General features: G+C 34.6%; 1 protein-coding gene across 1 annotated transcript in view; it reads left to right on the top strand.

Annotated features, from left to right (window-relative positions):
• The first annotated feature begins 2,392 nt into the window (after nucleotides 1–2,392).
• LOC134251677 (transient receptor potential cation channel subfamily M member 3-like) overlaps nucleotides 2,393–18,397 on the top strand; it is a 34,650-nt gene continuing 18,645 nt past the window's right edge. Inside the window, exons 1-19 of the mRNA XM_062734083.1 lie at nucleotides 2,393–2,494; nucleotides 4,853–5,040; nucleotides 5,783–5,968; nucleotides 6,366–6,602; nucleotides 6,964–7,168; nucleotides 7,891–8,077; nucleotides 8,346–8,490; nucleotides 8,580–8,673; nucleotides 8,942–9,072; nucleotides 10,152–10,346; nucleotides 14,135–14,299; nucleotides 14,543–14,727; nucleotides 14,982–15,234; nucleotides 16,016–16,100; nucleotides 16,210–16,277; nucleotides 16,383–16,520; nucleotides 17,157–17,300; nucleotides 17,451–17,684; nucleotides 17,906–18,080. Coding sequence (XP_062590067.1) covers nucleotides 4,864–5,040; nucleotides 5,783–5,968; nucleotides 6,366–6,602; nucleotides 6,964–7,168; nucleotides 7,891–8,077; nucleotides 8,346–8,490; nucleotides 8,580–8,673; nucleotides 8,942–9,072; nucleotides 10,152–10,346; nucleotides 14,135–14,299; nucleotides 14,543–14,727; nucleotides 14,982–15,234; nucleotides 16,016–16,100; nucleotides 16,210–16,277; nucleotides 16,383–16,520; nucleotides 17,157–17,300; nucleotides 17,451–17,684; nucleotides 17,906–18,080 — 3,004 coding nt within the window. The 5' untranslated portion in view covers nucleotides 2,393–2,494; nucleotides 4,853–4,863. The remainder of the gene's footprint in view (nucleotides 2,495–4,852; nucleotides 5,041–5,782; nucleotides 5,969–6,365; nucleotides 6,603–6,963; nucleotides 7,169–7,890; nucleotides 8,078–8,345; nucleotides 8,491–8,579; nucleotides 8,674–8,941; nucleotides 9,073–10,151; nucleotides 10,347–14,134; nucleotides 14,300–14,542; nucleotides 14,728–14,981; nucleotides 15,235–16,015; nucleotides 16,101–16,209; nucleotides 16,278–16,382; nucleotides 16,521–17,156; nucleotides 17,301–17,450; nucleotides 17,685–17,905; nucleotides 18,081–18,397) is intronic.

The following is an 18,397-nucleotide window of genomic DNA, read 5'->3' as shown; positions in this document are numbered from 1 at the left end:
TGTTGCTGCTTTTGTTGCTTAGCCATTTTCGCTTCCAAAGATTGCAACTTGTTATCCATCATGTCGGAAACTCTGTTTAGAAGAACTTCGAGATTAGCCGCCTCCATGCTCCCGAGGCCTCCGCAAAACACGTGTGTGTGTTGAAGAGCACTGGCTTAGAATGATTCGAACACCTTACTGAATACTGCTTTCTCATTGGCCTTCCTTTGACCACGCCTACTATACAGGCAAAAACCAATAAAATACGTTCCTATCATACAATGTTTTCCCGCTATACTACGAAACGCGGGAAAACACTACTCTCACGTTTGGGAGAGTTTTCCTTCTTTTTTTTTGGGGGGGGGGGCTTGTCAATTTTTTTTATTAACTGGGATGGAATCCTGATTTATATGTCGACTCCATTACTTGTATCCCAGTGAACTTGAAATAAGTCTGCGGCATTTGATCTATATTTGGATGCATGGTTTACTGACTATAAACATACAATTAAAGGCCAACTAACAACAGATTGTACTTCATTGTATATGACAAACGAGATGATTTAGAATTTCAGTTTTATATTTTATGTAATAATATTTCGCTCTCACTTGTAGATGCATGGTGTTTGTTGTTCCGGTACTGACTTATTCTCTACTCTAGACAGGCTACTCACACATGAGTTGGTGTTACAGGGATTTCAATGACCCGCCTAAAGCATGCCAAGAAATCTCGTCCGGTTTTCCACAGCGATGGAGTCAGTGTAATTGATGCAAACCTTCTTCTTCTTCTTCTTAACCTTCTTCTTCTTCTTCTTCTTCTTCTTCCAGTAATGTGCGTGGCACCAAAGTTGGGCATTATCGCACATGATCACCCATATGCCCAAAACGCTGGCAAGACAATTTACGGCAGCAGACTTCAGGGGGTGGAATCAGGATCCTATAGGTTTTTAGCTTTCTTAGTTAAAGAAAAAATAAACGTTTACCCCAGGGAGTAGTCATCTATTGCCCTAAAAAGGTTACTGTCAAAAACCTTTATTTATATACAAAATACGTAAAATGCCCCAGGCACTGGTACCAAAATTATATTTAAAAGAAGGGGGGGGGGTCGAAGAAAATTAGAGAAAAAAATCAAAAGAGAGATATTTACTAAAAGTATTTGCTTTAAAATGAAAATATTTACAAAGCCAATCGGGTAACGTCTACCCATTCAGTACTCTTCTCTATCTCAACTAGGGAGTTCAACCATGCAGGAAATTATGTCAACTTCCGGGAATTTGGTACTTTTCCCTATATTTCGACGCGGTACTTCCACAACTACCCGATGTCAATTTGTACCAAGAAAAAATATTTTGAAATGGAAATACGTGAAAAATTGAAAGGCAGCTTATTTTATTGAAGAATTACTCTACTACAATTGATTTCCTTTTCTTTTTTTATAATAGCATTTGATATAGACGGAACCCCCCCCCCCCAAAAAAAAAACAGGAGAGGGGGCAAAGGCTTCTAAATAATTAGTATTCTACCTATAATTTAAACCCAGTAGATTTTAAGAGCCCTCCCTCAAAACTGCGGACATTAATTGCCTCGCGCACATCTCCATCTCCCTGGGGAAGAATAATTCGGCTTTTACTGAGTTCGCTCTACGGGTATAGAATGCATTTATAAGTTTTATTGGCATGGACAAGGTTTCTTTAATTTCATGGTTGTTCTAATGACCTTATTAGCAAATATAACCTACCACTGTGTCGAAATATAAGACCTTTATTTCTACACAAAATGTCCTTTTAATTAAATATCAGATAAATATATAGGGCTCACGACGAGTGTGACCAGTCAACGGGGGATGCTTACTTCTCCTAGGTTCCTGATCCCACCTCTGGACTTTCCAAGTGTTTATACCCTGTTCACAAATTTGTATTGTTTGGAGTTTTATGAGATCGGTCTCACTTTTTTAAAATAAAATTTCTATCAACTGAAGCTTTTCACTGATTGTTGTTTTACAGCTGGAGAAGGGGACAAAAATATTCATATAAATTTATGTCCAATTTCAAGGACCAACAATTAACCATAAAATTTGATTTAAGGGTTAGATATATTTAGTTCTCGAAAACAATATAGGCCTTTATAGGCCTAGAAGCTGAATTTTTTTTAGGAAGTTACTGGTAAAATTATGATAGAGAATGAACTTTGCCGTCGGAATTTCCCGTGTATCATTACACCCTAACCTTTGTGGCTTTTGTCTTTCACCCTGTATACTACATATTATTACGCATTTCTCCGAGTCTCAAATTCTTTACACTAAATCATTGTATTTTATCACTTTCCATCCTTTTCATTAAATCACATAAAATATTGGATCGGGCACGGTATTCTTATTAAAAGTTAATTAAAGACAAATGATGGATCATACTCAATACTCATTGACACTAACGTTGTTTTTTCTGCATATTAACATCAACATGACAAGGAGAGTCCATAAAATGTTGAATGCTCGTGAAAACAGTTCTGTTTTACTGGTAAGTTAACGTTCTTAATCATGTCTGAAAGGTAATAAGGTAGCCGGTGAAAGAAAATAATTTGCGCACATTTAAATCAAGCGCAGTTTATTTAAATGCAGCTGACAGACTGATGCAGCTATCCAATGAGCAATGATATTGTTAATTTAATTGAATTTCTAAAGGTAGTTACGCAGTAGACAGGTATGGTGCTGTTAAATCTTTTAAGTTTAGTTATTTTACTGTTTTATTTTTTAAGGCTATGAGCACCTGTGTTTCTTTCATTGTTTGGTAAGATGCATTTATTAAATTTTTATCTACATTATTTCTCTGTTTTTCCCCTCCAATTTTGGTCGATTAGATTATATTTCTTTTTTTTTAAAAAATTCTTTGGTCTGGATGAAAGAATTTACTAAAAGGATGAAAGCTTTCTTGACCAACTATGAATCGGAGAGCAAGAAATCGACTAACCATCAAATCTATTAGCTAAAATGTTTTCTTGGTATTATTGATTTATTCCCACCATTTTAGTTTACCTGTTTAAAAATTAAAGAAATTTTTCCATATAAGGACACGGAAGAAGAAAAAGTTGTGTGATGGTTTGTCAAATTCTGGCTTTGATATACGATGTAGACTCCATGGAAAAGTATGGAAATATATCAGCCTATTTTGGGAAATGCCATTTTGGGGAATTAGGAAAAATTATCAGGTAGTTGATGAAATTGGTAAAATTTTGAAAATTTTGCTTACATAATGTATTCAGGTGTAAATCACTTAACATTTCAGCACAAACTATTACCGGGGTACTTGGGGAACCAAACAGACAATTAGACATGTTAAATATTATCCAACTTCATCATGAATAAAAAATTGATAGTGAATAATATAGGCTAATAAAAGTAAATTTGACTTCTGGATCAGGGGTTCTGGTTTTAGAATTTAGATATTGGATCACACCATATCCTTTCATAGCATGGCGTGTGATGGTTGTTTACTTGCGCTTTTCATTTCCGATAGTAAAGAGTCAAAATATATCCCTAACGCACACAATTGTCATTTACCAAAAACAGTTGCTGATTGGTCAATTAATGCCAATCCACTCCAATCACTACTTGAGAAAAAAATCCCACCTTTTTTTTAAACACTGTAGCTATGCCAAGAGTTGATGAGGAGAGTAGCATATCAGAAACCCTTGGCTAGCGAAGATGGATTATGCTGAACAAGGATGGTTCAAAATGGCAAAATTTATGATCCCAAATTCAGAGGTTCTGACATTAGTGTTGCTCTATAATTGATACTGTACTGAAATGCATTAGTAGTATTAGAAAAATCTTCTCTACTCCTGGGTATTTAGCAGGTGATTGTGCTTGAGTGAATGCAGTTGTGCCTTTACTAAAATTGGAAATTTCAAAGCTGGTTGGTATAATGTAATGTAATGAGAATGAATAAATTCTTATCTTCCCTTGGGCATCTTAAAGTTGTGCTTGGAAGGGGTGTTTATTTGCTAGCAGATTTTTGAAATTATGGATCTCTGTGTCTAGTGTTCCGGTGCTTGGCCAGGGCTCTAATGATATGGTATCCTAATGAGAGAAGTTGTTCCCCTTGTTATTTACCTTTGATAATCAATTACTGTAGGTAATGCAATTGATAGATCAAATTGAATATAAGAAGTAAATATTTTTTGAAGTATATTATACAAAAAGTAATTGTGATTTTTTTTAATGGTAAGCTATTAAGGAAGACTTGTAAATAATAAATAAATAAATGATAAAAATGAGACAAAAATACCTTATCTTTGTGCAATATCTACTTTTCAAAAAAGTACTTATACTAAATAAATAAAGGAGTAGACCAACTGTTTTGTTGGTCCTTTATTATAATTCTATTCCCTTTGCTTTGGAGCAGCACACCTTTATCCATCAGTTGATTACTTCAGTGGATCCAAAATACAGTATTGTATTACATGTATCAGTTATACTCAGGTTACTGTAAAGGTCCGTGGACTTTTTTTATTGGACATTTAGATTTGTAAAAGGAAAAAAAAAATATTCATTGATATTATTTACTGTCTTGTGGGCATTGAGGCATGGCTTAGCATTACCTTCATATTCATAAATTAGTGCCAATCAATCTTCTATGATTGGTTTTATTATTTCAGTAGCCTTGGCATGAGTGTCAGTGTCTTGGTCAAAGTTTAAGAAGCAGGTCCATTCCAAAGCCCTGCTTGGATGAAACTTACATGTATGATGGCATCATGCATCTAGGGATGACACCTAGGGATGAAAACTGCCAGACTTGCTTCAGACCTTACCTTTTACAAACAAAACTTATGAAGCATTTAAATTTTAAATAACATATCTTTTACATCAAAAATTTTAGACGTAATTGACATGGAAGAAGATATAGAAGATTATCCTAACATTGAAGTGGACCCACAATATGTCACTGTGACTAGCGTGGCGTCATATGTCAGCACAGATTCCACAGATGACCTTGACTGGTTACAAACCTCCAAACTTACAGGGGGGATAATCAAGTTCCTGTTTGATGGATCTACAGAGGAAAAGGTCAGTATGTCAAAATAGCAGGAACAAGAGAGGGTTGTTTTAGTCACTTAGGTAAGCTTTATAAATTGTCTGTCTGAAAAAAAAGTATGTTAAGGATGTGTAAACCATGTTATACAATGGGACAAATGTCAGTAATGGTTTATTGCTTTCTTGATTTTTATTCTATGTTATGTATGGTTACTGTTAAATGAAACAACACTTAATAATTTCATAGGGAACATGATAAAGTTTACATGTTCCAGTACACATTGAAGTATACCTAACGTAAGAACTTGTAGAAAATTGGCAAACAATGCATTATCCTATTTTCAGAATTATTTATCTAAAGATTTTCCTTGGGCTTAAAATGAGCCTTTCAACTTATTTAAGACATCAAAAATATACTTCAAAGGATTATCCCCAATTTATTTTTTTTAAGAAAAATCTTTTTTTCAACACTTTATTTTCAAAACTTCTGATTATATGTTAACATAAAATAACACTTTATTTTCACAACTTCTGATCTTGTACTTATATAAAAATGAAGCAAACAGTCTATGTAATTTTGTCAAGACCAGCTAAGTACATCTAGGAAATAAAATAGAAAATATTGATATATTAAAATGTCCAAAAAATACCGTGTAAGGGATGAAATTTGCATGAAACTAAAACATTTTTTATCATTTATTTAGGGAAAGGTTTATTTCAACTCAAATTAAAGATACAATTGAATGTGTCTATTAATCTTTTATATTAATTGTAGAGTCACACAAGTTACTATGTTTGTGTGGGGGAGGATGCTACTGTGGACAATGTGGCTAAATACATCACCAAAGTGTGGAAAAAGAGGAGCCCAGACATCATACTCTCTGTTATATCCAGTCTCAGTCATTTCAGGAAGTGGAAGAATCAGCAGGAAGTGGAAGATTTCCAGACGGGTTTGATTCAGGTCAGAAGGGCAAAGGTTAAAGGTTAAAATATGAAGTAGACTTTGTATAAAATTGCTTTAATTGAACTCTTTTGAGAATCCTTAACATTTTATCTAGCTATTTATCACCAATACTTGTCTATCACTTACATATCATTCCCATTTTTAGCCATATTTCTGATATGTTCATAATTATCAATATTTTCGGACATTTTTGCTGCACAAATATAGGAACATCAATGTAACATGTGTATATACATGTATATGCATATTAACAGTGAACTTAATAAATTGGATTTGGAATTTTCACATTATGAAACAGATTTATTATTTAAGAAAAATTGTACTGAGGTTGAAAATTGACAATGGCTTGATCATAGATTTCTTTTTTTTTCTTCATTTTTTTTTTGCGCTGCAGGCCATGAACTCTACCAATATGTGGGTGTTGACAAATGGTTTAGATGGAGGAATCGCTAAAATAGTTGGGGATGCCGTTCGTTTTGAGAGAGAGAGGCGATCTATTCTGATGACACGAGCTCAGAACCCCTATGTAAAGCTTCACAAGAAGGAGGACGTAGAGGAACTGCCTAAACTAACCGTGATGGGAATCGTTCCTAAACTACAGCTCAAGTGTGTGGCTGGGACTGAGGGATTGGTACGTGGTCATGTCTGAATTTACACTGTATTTAGATAATTAGCTATTGGGGCCTTTAAAGAAGTTTAAAGATGTTTATTGAAAAGTAGGTCATAGTGACCTACATTTTGAAATTTGCAGGCATTCATATTCAAATTGTTTCAGAGGCAAATTTTGGAGTGCGTTATGACTTTACATCTTAAAAAACATATATATGTATATACATGTGATTACATGTATATTGGCTTATATGTGTAATACAGTAATTATTAAAAACAATAGGGAACAATTATTAAGACCAGCAATGCAGAAAATCCTGTATTTTGAATTTCTCTCACCTGTAAATGGAACTTATTGTATTTCTTTTATTTGCAAATTGCAGCATGATTCCATTATTTCACTGAAAAAAACGGGGACTAAGGAAGCTATGGAGTTGAATGGAGAACACTCTCATTTTATCATAATGGACCAGAACACTGATCTAAGGGAGCTGGAAGGCTTTAGACTCAGAATCGAGGAGAGACTTCTGACCCCTATAGGGAGGGGCAAGAGATACAGAAAAGTCAAAATGTTAGACCCCTCCCTTGGTAGGTTGCATATTTTAACTCTCCTGAGCTAAAAGCTCAAGTGAGTTTTTCTGTTCACCTTTGTCAGTCTGTCCATATGTCTGAAAACTTTTTCACATTTTCAACTTCTTTTCGAGAACCACTGGGCCAATTTTAACCAAAAGTGGTACAAAGCATTTTTAGGGAGTTTAAATTGTTAAAATGAAGGGCCAAGTCCTCTTACAAAATGATGTAATCAAAAAAAGGACAAAAATAGGGTAAACTCATTAAAAAATCTTCTCAAAAAACCATTTGGCCAGAAAAGCTGAAACTTTCATGGAAGCATCCTGGGGTAGTGAAAAATCAGATTCAAATCAGGACCCCTGAGGACAAGTGGGGCCACAATAGGGAATCCAAGTTTTACATTAATTGAAATATTAAAAAAAATCTTCAATAATTTTCTCCTTAAGATTGGAGAACTACTGAAAAGCTGAAACTTTGTAAAACCACAGTAAGTACATGTATTACAAGGAGGAAAATCTGGAGAAGAACAATGGGTCCAAAGTTACTTGGGTGAGCATTTTGGCCCATGGGCCTCTTGATTTTTTCTTTGTTTCAAGTAGACTAATTTTTATTTGATGTAGAATATGTCTCACATATATAAAAAAGTTAAAATTTCTTAAGGAAAAAAGATTAAATATGAATTATAATATGTATTATTTATTCACATTTTCTGTACACTAATATAATATTTTTATGCACAGATGCAGAAAATTTAAACATGATTACCTGCACCAGTACCCCCATGGTGGGCCTCCTGATACAGGGTGGACCATTAGATATTGACCATGTGGTGGACCTTCTCCGGAGAAAAGTTCCTGTTCTGGTTCTACAGGGAACAGGACTGGGAGCCGATCTTATAGCGTTTGTGTACTTTGAAAAAGTTCATCAGTAAGTACATGTATAGCTCTTATGTGTATAAATAAAAGAAATAAATCTACCTTTGCATTCTCACAATGTTTGGTAATCTAGATGTCTATAGAAATCTAGAACCTAAGATCCAGACTCTGTTGAATAAATTTTAGATAACTCTTCTACATTTGATGGTCTTTAGTCTTGACTATGCTTTGTATATAAACATGAGGAATTTGTTAAACTAAATACTAGTAGATGTTTGTTTCCTGTAACTTGTACATGTTATATTTAATTTCTTTTATAGCCAGGGTGATGAGTACGAGTCTTTTGTGAAAACTGAGTTAATTAAGAGAATGATGAACTGTTATCCAAAGGATTTTGTGGACAATGAGCTGGCCCGGAATCAATGTAGAGACAAAATACTGGAGTGTGTTAATCTCGCCCACCAGGTTTGCCTCTAAGTTGTTTGAAATGGAAATACATGTATATGATACATTTTCAATGTTTTGCAAAATAGTATATTTTTTTAATCTTGTAGGAGAATGGGAGGTTCCTAACTATTTTGGACATAAATGCGGATCCCACTGGACTTAAGAATTTGGACAAATACATCTTACTCACATTGTTTGAATGTAAGTTTTCATTTCCTCCCTTAGCAGCTGATCCGAATAACGCCAGAGGCGTTTTCAATAGAATGAACGTTCACAAGCGCTCACCAAAATTTCTTATACCTTCAATAGAAATGTTCGCTAGCGCTCGCTCTGTTGAACAGGTCTCTGGTGATAACATGATTATAGGCAAGGACATTCTCCATCCGCTGGGTTTAAGAGATACATGTAACCCTGTTGAATGAGTATTCTGAATCTCTTGCTCATAAAACAGCTGTTTGTACTATTTCAGCTCAAGGGTCCAAAACAGGAAGTCAATTCCAGGAACAATTCCAATCTGACCTCAAGTTGACCTTACACTGGAATAGACCTGATCTCGCAGAGTCTCAGATTTTTGAGAAGTATGATTGGACAACTGTTAAGGTATTGCCAAAAATATATATATACAGTTAATTCTCGATAAACCGCCACCTTTTGTTATTTAGAAATCATGGCGGTATAACGAATTTGGCGATGATTTGAATTTCCCATATTTTAGGAAACAAGAAGTAGAGTTACCGTTCTTGGAAATACCATAAAGCGTTTCTATTCCTATAAGTACATATACATGTATACAAAACATTTTTCTAAATTTTAAAATACTTCAAGTATTTTTTATGTACAATTTCTTTAAAACAAAATGTGCAGTTATGAAATAAAGACATGTACATGTGCATTTATGTACATGTAAATCGACACGTCTGATATTAAAAAAAAACTTCTTGATATATTGCTGACCGTACGTATAATAGTTTCTTGAATAAATTTATTGTTTATGACATCATTGTTCGTGAAACGTTCACAATTTATACCGTATAATCATTTTTAAGCAAACTTTGCATTGTTTAAAGCAGATATCATCAAAATGATATCGTATTCAGTGTACTTTCACAACTACCGCTTTCGTGGCGAAGCCGTGACTAAATGATTTTTTAACAGAACAAAATCATTGTAACAGTTCATATTAAAGTTGTTTGTTCATTTAATTCTAATTTAATTATTTAATTGCCTGTACCTTGTCTGGCTTTGCATGCTTTACAACAGGGATAGCGTCAACCAATTAGCCGCGCTTCACTGACCGCTCGCACCTGTGGCGGTATATCGAGATAATTGACACTTAAAAATGGACGTTTGTTTTGAAAACAGGGTGGCGGATGGCGGTATGCGAATTTGGCGTTATAAAGAGAATTTTATATAGCAGGAAAAACGTTCTTGAGAAATCATGGCGGTATTGTGAAAATGGCGATGAATCGAATGGCGATAATTCGAGAATTGACTGTAATGCTATTTACATTTTAAAGCATATCCTTTAACTAAAAAGTTAAAATCCAAGACATCCAGGTGCTTCTTGTATTAACATGAAATAAGTGTGACATTTTTGCATGTAACCTATATCCTGACTGCCATCAGCCTACTTCCATGCAGATCCACAGTCTGTTATGGTATTTTATCGGTTGTTTCAGATAACACCCGAGCTGTTTGATAAGGCTTTGCTGAAGAGAGGGAGAGAGAGGTTTGTGGAGATTTTCCTGGAGCGAGGAGCAATTGTCCTACATGAGTATGTCAACTATAAAAAGCTTCTGGACTTGTTCAATAATCTGGACATGCCTGATTTTTTCTGTCAAGTCTGTCTAGAAGGAGTTCTGGCCAAATCTCCAGTGAGTGACGACATGTTTTGTTTCTGTTTTGTATTGGATAAATGTAATCTTGGTAATGCTAGTCAAGTTTGGTAAACGAGCCAGGTTAACATTTGGTTTCCTTTGGCTCAGTGAAATTCTGAAAAATCAAAAGTTTTTAGTTTTAGTTGACAATGTATTCATACGTTTGTGGAGTTGAAGTATTTCTTTTCCCAATTTTGCCCTGCAAGATATGCGATAATTGTTTGTATATTATTTTACTTAACAAATACATTGAGTTTTTGAAAATCAAAAGAATTGAAACATTTTATATGAGCATGATGATTGAGCAGAGGATTAATAGGAACCTTAAGACCTTCAATTGGCACACAAACAGGGCCATTTTAAGCATAAAGCAAACCTAGTTGCAATATTAAATATAGCCCCCCCTTTTTTTTGTTGGTTCCAGACAATATCAGATAAAATAAAAAGATTATCAGAGAGGGCTACATTATTGCAGCAAAGTGAACCTAGCTCTTTCTTTCCTATATTTAACATTGAAAATTAAATAATTCCTTTTCATAATGATATGTATGTTCTACATTTAGTTATTTCTCCCATCTCTTGGCTGTTCTATTAGTTACACAGTCAGTTAGTGACCTAATACAGTTTCATACAGGGTGTGAAATGGAAATCCATATTGGGCGAGGCTTCGCCTTGCCCAATACAGATTTCCTTTTCACACCCTGTATGAATCCGTATTAGGTCACTAACTGACTGTGTTACAAATTTATCCCGCTGAAGACCTTTTTTCAATATAAAAAAATGTTTGTGCATATTATGAAAATATTAGTTTTAATCCAATAACAATCAACATAAAATATCGTTACGGTAACAAGAAATTTAACTAAACTGCCTACGTAAACCGTTTCTTTGCCGCCATTTTTATTTACAATAACAACGCTTCGAACGGAATTGCGTGCCCGATTTTCATATTACGCCTCGACGGAGACGTAATACGGAAAATTTCAGGGCGTCATGTGATCAGCCTTTATCCAATCAGCAATCTACAAATTTGTCTGAAGCGGGATAAAAAATGATATGAAAAAAATATAGACATGTAATAGAATTATAGTGCATGATTTTATTTATAGATTATATTGGATGGTAAAAAGGTAACAGCATGGTTTTTGAAATATACTTGTTCATGAATATATAATTATGTTGATTTTATTTCAATGTTGCATAATTTATTAATTTGTTCTGCACATACAGTGTATATTAACGGCTTTTCTTTGTTATATATTGCTCTTTAAGCCATCTGACATTGATTGGCTGATCATTTAAATGATTTAAACTATCTTACTTTACATCACAACAGGATGGAATTCAGAATATAGTTAGATGTTATGTGTTTCTACATTATGCTGCCATAAAATAGTCAATGCAAGGGCATGCAAGAACATTGCTGATTTTGATTGGCTGATACTTGAAAAGGCTGAATTCTGATTGGCTAATACTTATTAGGCTATATTGGTTATATTTTCCAGTAAAATTAATGAAGGTAGAAGGAATCCATAGACACAATAAGAGAGGGAGGGGGGTTCATCTGTATTGATTAATATACTGACACGCAAAAGAAACGCAACACCCTCCTTTAGGGGGAAATAATTATGTAAAGTAAAGAATTTTGTATCTTAAAATTATGAATATCTTCAATTTGGTAAACATCGGTAATTTAACGGTTGAACAATTTCCAAACCATAACCGGAAGTCAAGTTTTAGTCTGCTTAACAGAAATAAAAAATTGCATGTTTAACAAAACATTTGGCAATATCATGGATTCTTAACGGTTTTTTACTGTTCATCATACGTAATGCAGCAATATTTCTAAAAAATGAACTCTCCTTTCGTTTCCTCTAACGATGCTAAGGCTACTTGAAAATGGCTTATGTACGCATATTCATTGCTCTGGCTGGAAAATTACAATGTAAAGGTGATGGAGAATTGCTGATGCAAAATTTCACTACATTACGTCTCAACAGGGTCTTACGTATCATATGCATTAAGGACAGACCTTGTACCAGAAGTCCAAGGGTGACTACACTGCTCTATATTAGAGAAAATTCGACCTAATCATCTGAATAACGGGTATTTAAAAATGCCAAAGAATAATTCCTTCACGCAGATCTCGATGTAAATGAACCTACTGTATCGTAGAAATTAAGCTGCAATTGTTGTTTAGGGCAGTCTTGCACGTTTTACTTGAATGGCTGGGAGGGGGGGTGTTTTAACAGTCATATTTTACTTAGTAAAGTAAACACATAAACATTTAACATTTTTATCAAATCTCTGGTGTTCAGAAAAGTGAGTTTAGCCTTACTTTATTCGCTTTTGATAATCATCAGATAAAAATTATCAAACATTTGTAGATTACTACTTGTTGCGTTTCTTTTGCGTGTCAGTATATATTGAACAAGTAATTCAGAGAATCTGTGTACCCCTTTAGGAAAAAAGAAGAGCATGTGTGAATCAAAAGGAGGGGGATGGGGTGGGGGGCTCGAAGGATGGGCAGGACACTTTAAGAGGGGTAGGCAGGGTCATAGGGAGTTATAAAATTTTTATTGCAAAAGCTCAAAAGATTCTGTATATTTCTCCTGGAAATGAAACTTTTACACACAGACAGAATGTATGAATTTAAAATCTTGACCTTTGACCTTAAAATCAAGAGGGGTTTTCCATAGGCCATAGAGAGTTATGGTATAAAATTTCACTGTAAAATCTCAAGACTTCTTGAGAAATGGTATGGAAATGAAAGTTTTTAAATAGACAGAATTTATGACTTTAACTTTTGACATCAAAATCAAGAGGGGTCTGACTCTTCTTTAGGCCATAGGGAGTTGTTAACGGGTATGTAAAATTTCATTGCAAAGTATTAAAGCTCAAAGACTTTTTAAAATTTCACATGGAAACAAGGTGTTACTGACGGTTGGATGGATAGACTAAAAGTTTAGGTGCAGTTTTCCAGGTTTTCTTTTTCAATTTATGCCGTTCAGATCAAAATTGCATGAATTTTGCATCTTTGGATGTACACTTCTAGATTGTGAATTTACTTAAAGACCACAATTATTTAGGTGAACTCTGAAATCTCATATTACATATCTTTTCCTTTCTAAGGAAATGAGCATTTTGTGACAATCAACATCCAAAAGAAAACTCAAAATGTTCCAACCAGTTGGAAAATTATACCACTTCAATGCGTTCATAGTAGACTATTATTTCTGTTACAGCTTTCTTAGATTATCATTACTGTTTATGATTCTATGTTCTTGATTAAAGCAAAAAGGTAACAGTGATGGATAAATGCAGAGGTCTTAGTTTAGAACTTGTAACTTGGTGTAACTGACATTCCACAAGACCTTGAGAAATTCATTGAAATTCAAAGGATTTTATTATGTAAAGATTCCTTGAAACACTTAGAAACTTTACTTATTAAAATTAAGAATTAGCTGACACAGGAAAAGAAATATTTGAAATTAACTATTTCCACTTGATTGAATTATTTACAATTAAAAAAAATAAATAAAGTTTTGCAAACGTAAACTTCATATTTCTGCATTTTCATGTTCCCAGATTTTTTTTTTTTTTTTGGAGGTCTTTCTTACTCCAATTATTAATAACAATATATCGAATAATTCCCTGTAATAGAATGTGACAGTATGACCTATATATCCATCAATCATTTAATGTTAAATTTGTTCTCACAGTTCACTGTATTTGTTACCTTCATCTTTTATTTGAGTATTAGATTGTCAATCTCTGTTTTGTAGGGGCTGAGTTATCCAGTGGACAAGGACTTTGTGATAGGGAAGAAATGTGACCTGAATCATCTGCTGTATAAACTGACCAGTCTAGAAGCTCTTGTGTCCTCCTATGATCTCTCTATGAACTCTACTGGACAGTTTGTGTGTGACAAACCTACTGCTGAAAGAAAGGTCTATAAATAGATTTCTGTTTCTTAGCAGATGGGGCTTTATGATGTTTAATTGAAAATATTACAATGACCCAAATGCAAAATCATATGATAGCATGCATAAGACTTAAAGAACTTGATATTTAACTCAAGTGAGGATATTGTGAACATTTATTAATGGCATTAACATTTTTAAAAAAATTTTTGGAATAGATATGAATTTGTTGTAGGTTATGTATGGTTACAATTATTTTTATATTTGAAGGCCTTGAATGCCCTTATCTACTGGTCAGTTCTGACCTTTAACCCCTCGCTGACCAGAGTTCTGTGGAAGCAGTCTGACCAGCCGATGGTAATGGCTCTTGTAATCAGTATGATCTGGCACACACTAGCCACAAAATGGTGCAGCAGAGATTTGGACATCAAACGACAACTCAATGATTCTGCTATGTAAATACTCATTATCACAGGCTAATTATAATTAGCCTAATACGTGCATATGCATTTTATTCACAAACTTATTTTTGTAAAGCCTAATATGTGTATATGCATTTTATTCACAAACTTTTTTTTGTAAAACCTAATACATGTATATGCATTTTATTCACAAACTTATTTTTGTAAGGCGGCAGCCAGATATGTTTCATTCAACGAGGTGAGCTTCGTAATCTTTGATTACCTATGTTTATGATCTGGTATTGTAGAGAGTTTGGAAAACAGGCTGTCAAATTATTGGACCTGAGCTACCAAGATTCATGCCTAACAGCCATTGCTTCATTAGATGAGAAACTGCCAGAACTTAACAATAAAACCACCATCAAGCTAGCCCACATTGCTCGGAATAAATTCTTCATTGCTCACAAAAGTTGTCAAAAATGGCTGCTTCAGCGTTGGCATGGTAACCTGTTAATCAGAGAAGTGGATTATGGGGTATTCAGACTACCCAACTGGTTCAAGGTTTGTAGACAAGACATATCCTTAAATCACTTTCAAAAGCATACCTGTAATTCACATTCCCAAACTGGTTCAAATTTTCAAATGAGACTTGCATGTACATTTAATTAAGAATCCTTATCTGGATTCATCTGAGGTTTGTGATGACAAGATATATGTTTAATTCTGTTTTTAAAGGGATTTAAGTTTTGTAGTCAAGACATATGTGTGGATCTTCAGTTCACATCTTTATGATCTCAGATCTTAATGAATTGAAATTTCTTACAGTAAAAAAGTAATGATCGAGGTGTATTTCCGTACAATGTAGAGGTGATCAGTTTTAAATGTACAAGCTAATTCAGAGAATTTGTGTTCCCCGCTTAGGGAAAAAGTCAACCATGTGCAGTTCGGGGGGGGGGGTCGGATCCCTCTGACTGAATTTATAGAATTATTAAATGTATGTACATAGGGAGTTGCTATGCAAAATTTCATTGCGAAAGCTCAAAGGGCTCTTGAGATATGGTATGGAAACGAAAGCGTTACAGACAGACAGAATGACAGACGGATGAACGGACAGACCCAAATTAATATCCCCCACTTTTCAAGCGGGGGACGAAAAGTAAATTGTGTTCCTCTTAATCTTATGATTTGTTTTGTTTTAAATTTTCTCTTTGGACTAGGTCATGCAAAATTCTGTATGTAATTTTCCAACTTTTTACATGGAGAAATCCTAAGTCACTCAAAGTGACTCAGATATAATTTAATGATGATGATCGGGAGCCTATTAGCCTTCTTTTGCTTGTAGATATACATGAGTGTCTTCTTCGTCTTCCCCATGTTGTTTTGGATTACGTATGAGATTAAGAAGGACCCAGAAGCTAAAACACCAGGTAATGTGTGTATACATGTACTTGTATGTTTTAGATTATTGTTTAGGTCCAAAATAAGGAAGGTTAAGTAAAGAATTTCAGCTGTTCCCTTTGTCTTGTTTTATTTCAGAAGATGAAGAGGAAATGGAAATAGACCAAGTGGATAGTGAAGACATGATTCCTATGAAAATCAAATGGGTATGCTAACGACTCTTAGAACAGACTGTTGTAGATCTGAGAATTGCTTTTGTTTAAGATGTTTATTCTTTTTATTTAAATTTATTTTGTAAATTTGATGACCAGAAAAGGAGTACAAAGGGACAGATGAAATACCAAATGAGGGAGATGTTGAATTATGGTCGACAGAACCTTAAGGTGCCCCTTTATCTCCAGTTCTATTACCTGTGGAGTGCCCCAATCACCAAGTTTTATCTCAGTCAGGTAAGGAACTACCCTAAGCAGTGTGAATGGCACATTTTGTAATCACCTGTAGATGAACATATCAATGCAACATAATCAACTTTGGAGTATTTATTGTAGGCTACTGACAAATAGGTTGATGTAACAGAGCTTTCTATAGTCTCATAATGTCAAAATTTTAAAAATTCTGTGTTAATTACAGTGATTTGCAAATACAAGTTAATACTGGGTCTGACATGTATTACTGTAAATCACTTTTTATTCGCGAGAACTTTATTTTCGCGTAATTACACGAGACTGTGTGCTCGCGAAAATTTAATTCTCGCATATAATAGTATTCCTTAAGATTATAGAGAGCAATAACCACAATTCACGAATATTTTGTCTCGCTAATCAGGAGTCAATGACTATCTTGCGAAAATAAGGTGTCGCAAAAATTAAGTGATCTACAGTATACCAATAGTAAGGTTGTTTATAGTTTTTGAATGGATTACTTGTTTTTCTCCAACAATGCTAAAGGTTCACTTAGCCACTGTTATATGTCCAGGGGTCTATTATTTTGCTCTGTTTGGATTGTTCACTGGATTTCTGGATTGTTCGCTGGATTTCTGAGATTGGTCACAGTTTGGTATCTTAATATTTATAAATATATTTCAGTTGCTGTATATAATGTACCTGGCCTTGTTCAGTTATGCAGTCATTATACCATCATGTGGAGATTTCTACATTGACCTTGTTGTGTATTTTTGGACGGCCATGATTTGGGTTGAAATCATCAGAAAAACTATCATTAAGAGAAAGGTACATCTGTGTAATGTTAAGCCATGCTGATTATTTAACATGAAAATAACTCTTTACAGTTGGAACTCTGAAGTTAACTCCTACCAGAATTCTGGTTTGCTGATTTTGTAGTGTTGACAAGTTTGGATCTTACTTTCTTTTTAATTTTAGGAATACAAAGAGATGAAGGTTTTCTGGACAGTGATAGAGATATGCCTGATTGGTTCCTTTCTGATCGTGATCGGATTGGTCCGAATCATACCAAAGTTCATCCCCTTCATCAAGTACACCACGGCTAAATTTGTCATGAGTTTGGGCCTCCTGTACTTCTACTACAGGTTACTGAGTGTTTTCCTTCCCATCAGCCCCGTGCTGGGACCCATGATGATCAGCTTCAGAGCTATGGTATGTGTAAAATACATCTATGCAAAACTGTCTGGCTATTTTAAGGGCTTGGGACACTATGTTTGACATCCATGCCTCAGCTTTTCAGTTTATTCAATGGAGACAAGCTTAAACGATCTCTTAAAACCCCACACAGTGATACATCTTTTTAGAGTTGGAAATGTAAGAAATATTGAGAATTAAACTGATTTATGTTCACAAATGCTGTATGATTTTTTCAGATGAAGAAGGACTTTGTTACGTGGTTGAGGATGTTCCTGGTGTTTATGATTGCGGGGGGTATCACCATTCAGGCCACGCTGTACCCTAACTTCCCGGCCTCAGAGGAGGGCATTGTGGGTACCCTTAGCAGGGCCTTCTTTGCAATGTTCCTCACTAAAATTGATGACCTTGACAGTATGTTTCAAATTTGTAATCTATTAGATCTATGCAAACTTTTTACGCCCTCAGATTGAAAGATCCTGGGGGTATATTGTGTTTGTCCTGTCTGTCTGTTTGTCTCTCCGTCTGTCTGTTGTCAACTTTAACCTAGCCTATTACTTAGTGGGTGGAGCTATGGCTTTCATATATCACAGGTGTATTCTTTGTGACAAAACCTTTCTTTGGTACCACCAAATTTGACCTCTTGACCTTGGAGTTTGACCTATTTATAATAAAATTACCACACTTTAACTTTAATTAGCCATAACTTTTGAACAGTTGGAGCTAGGGCT

Source organism: Saccostrea cucullata, unplaced genomic scaffold (genome assembly GCF_032062105.1).
Source record: "Saccostrea cucullata isolate Sc308-1 unplaced genomic scaffold, CSIRO_AGI_Scuc_v1 ctg168, whole genome shotgun sequence".
NCBI classification, from domain to species: Eukaryota; Metazoa; Mollusca; class Bivalvia; order Ostreida; family Ostreidae; genus Saccostrea; species Saccostrea cuccullata.
This window is presented reverse-complemented; position numbering and strand designations above follow the sequence as displayed.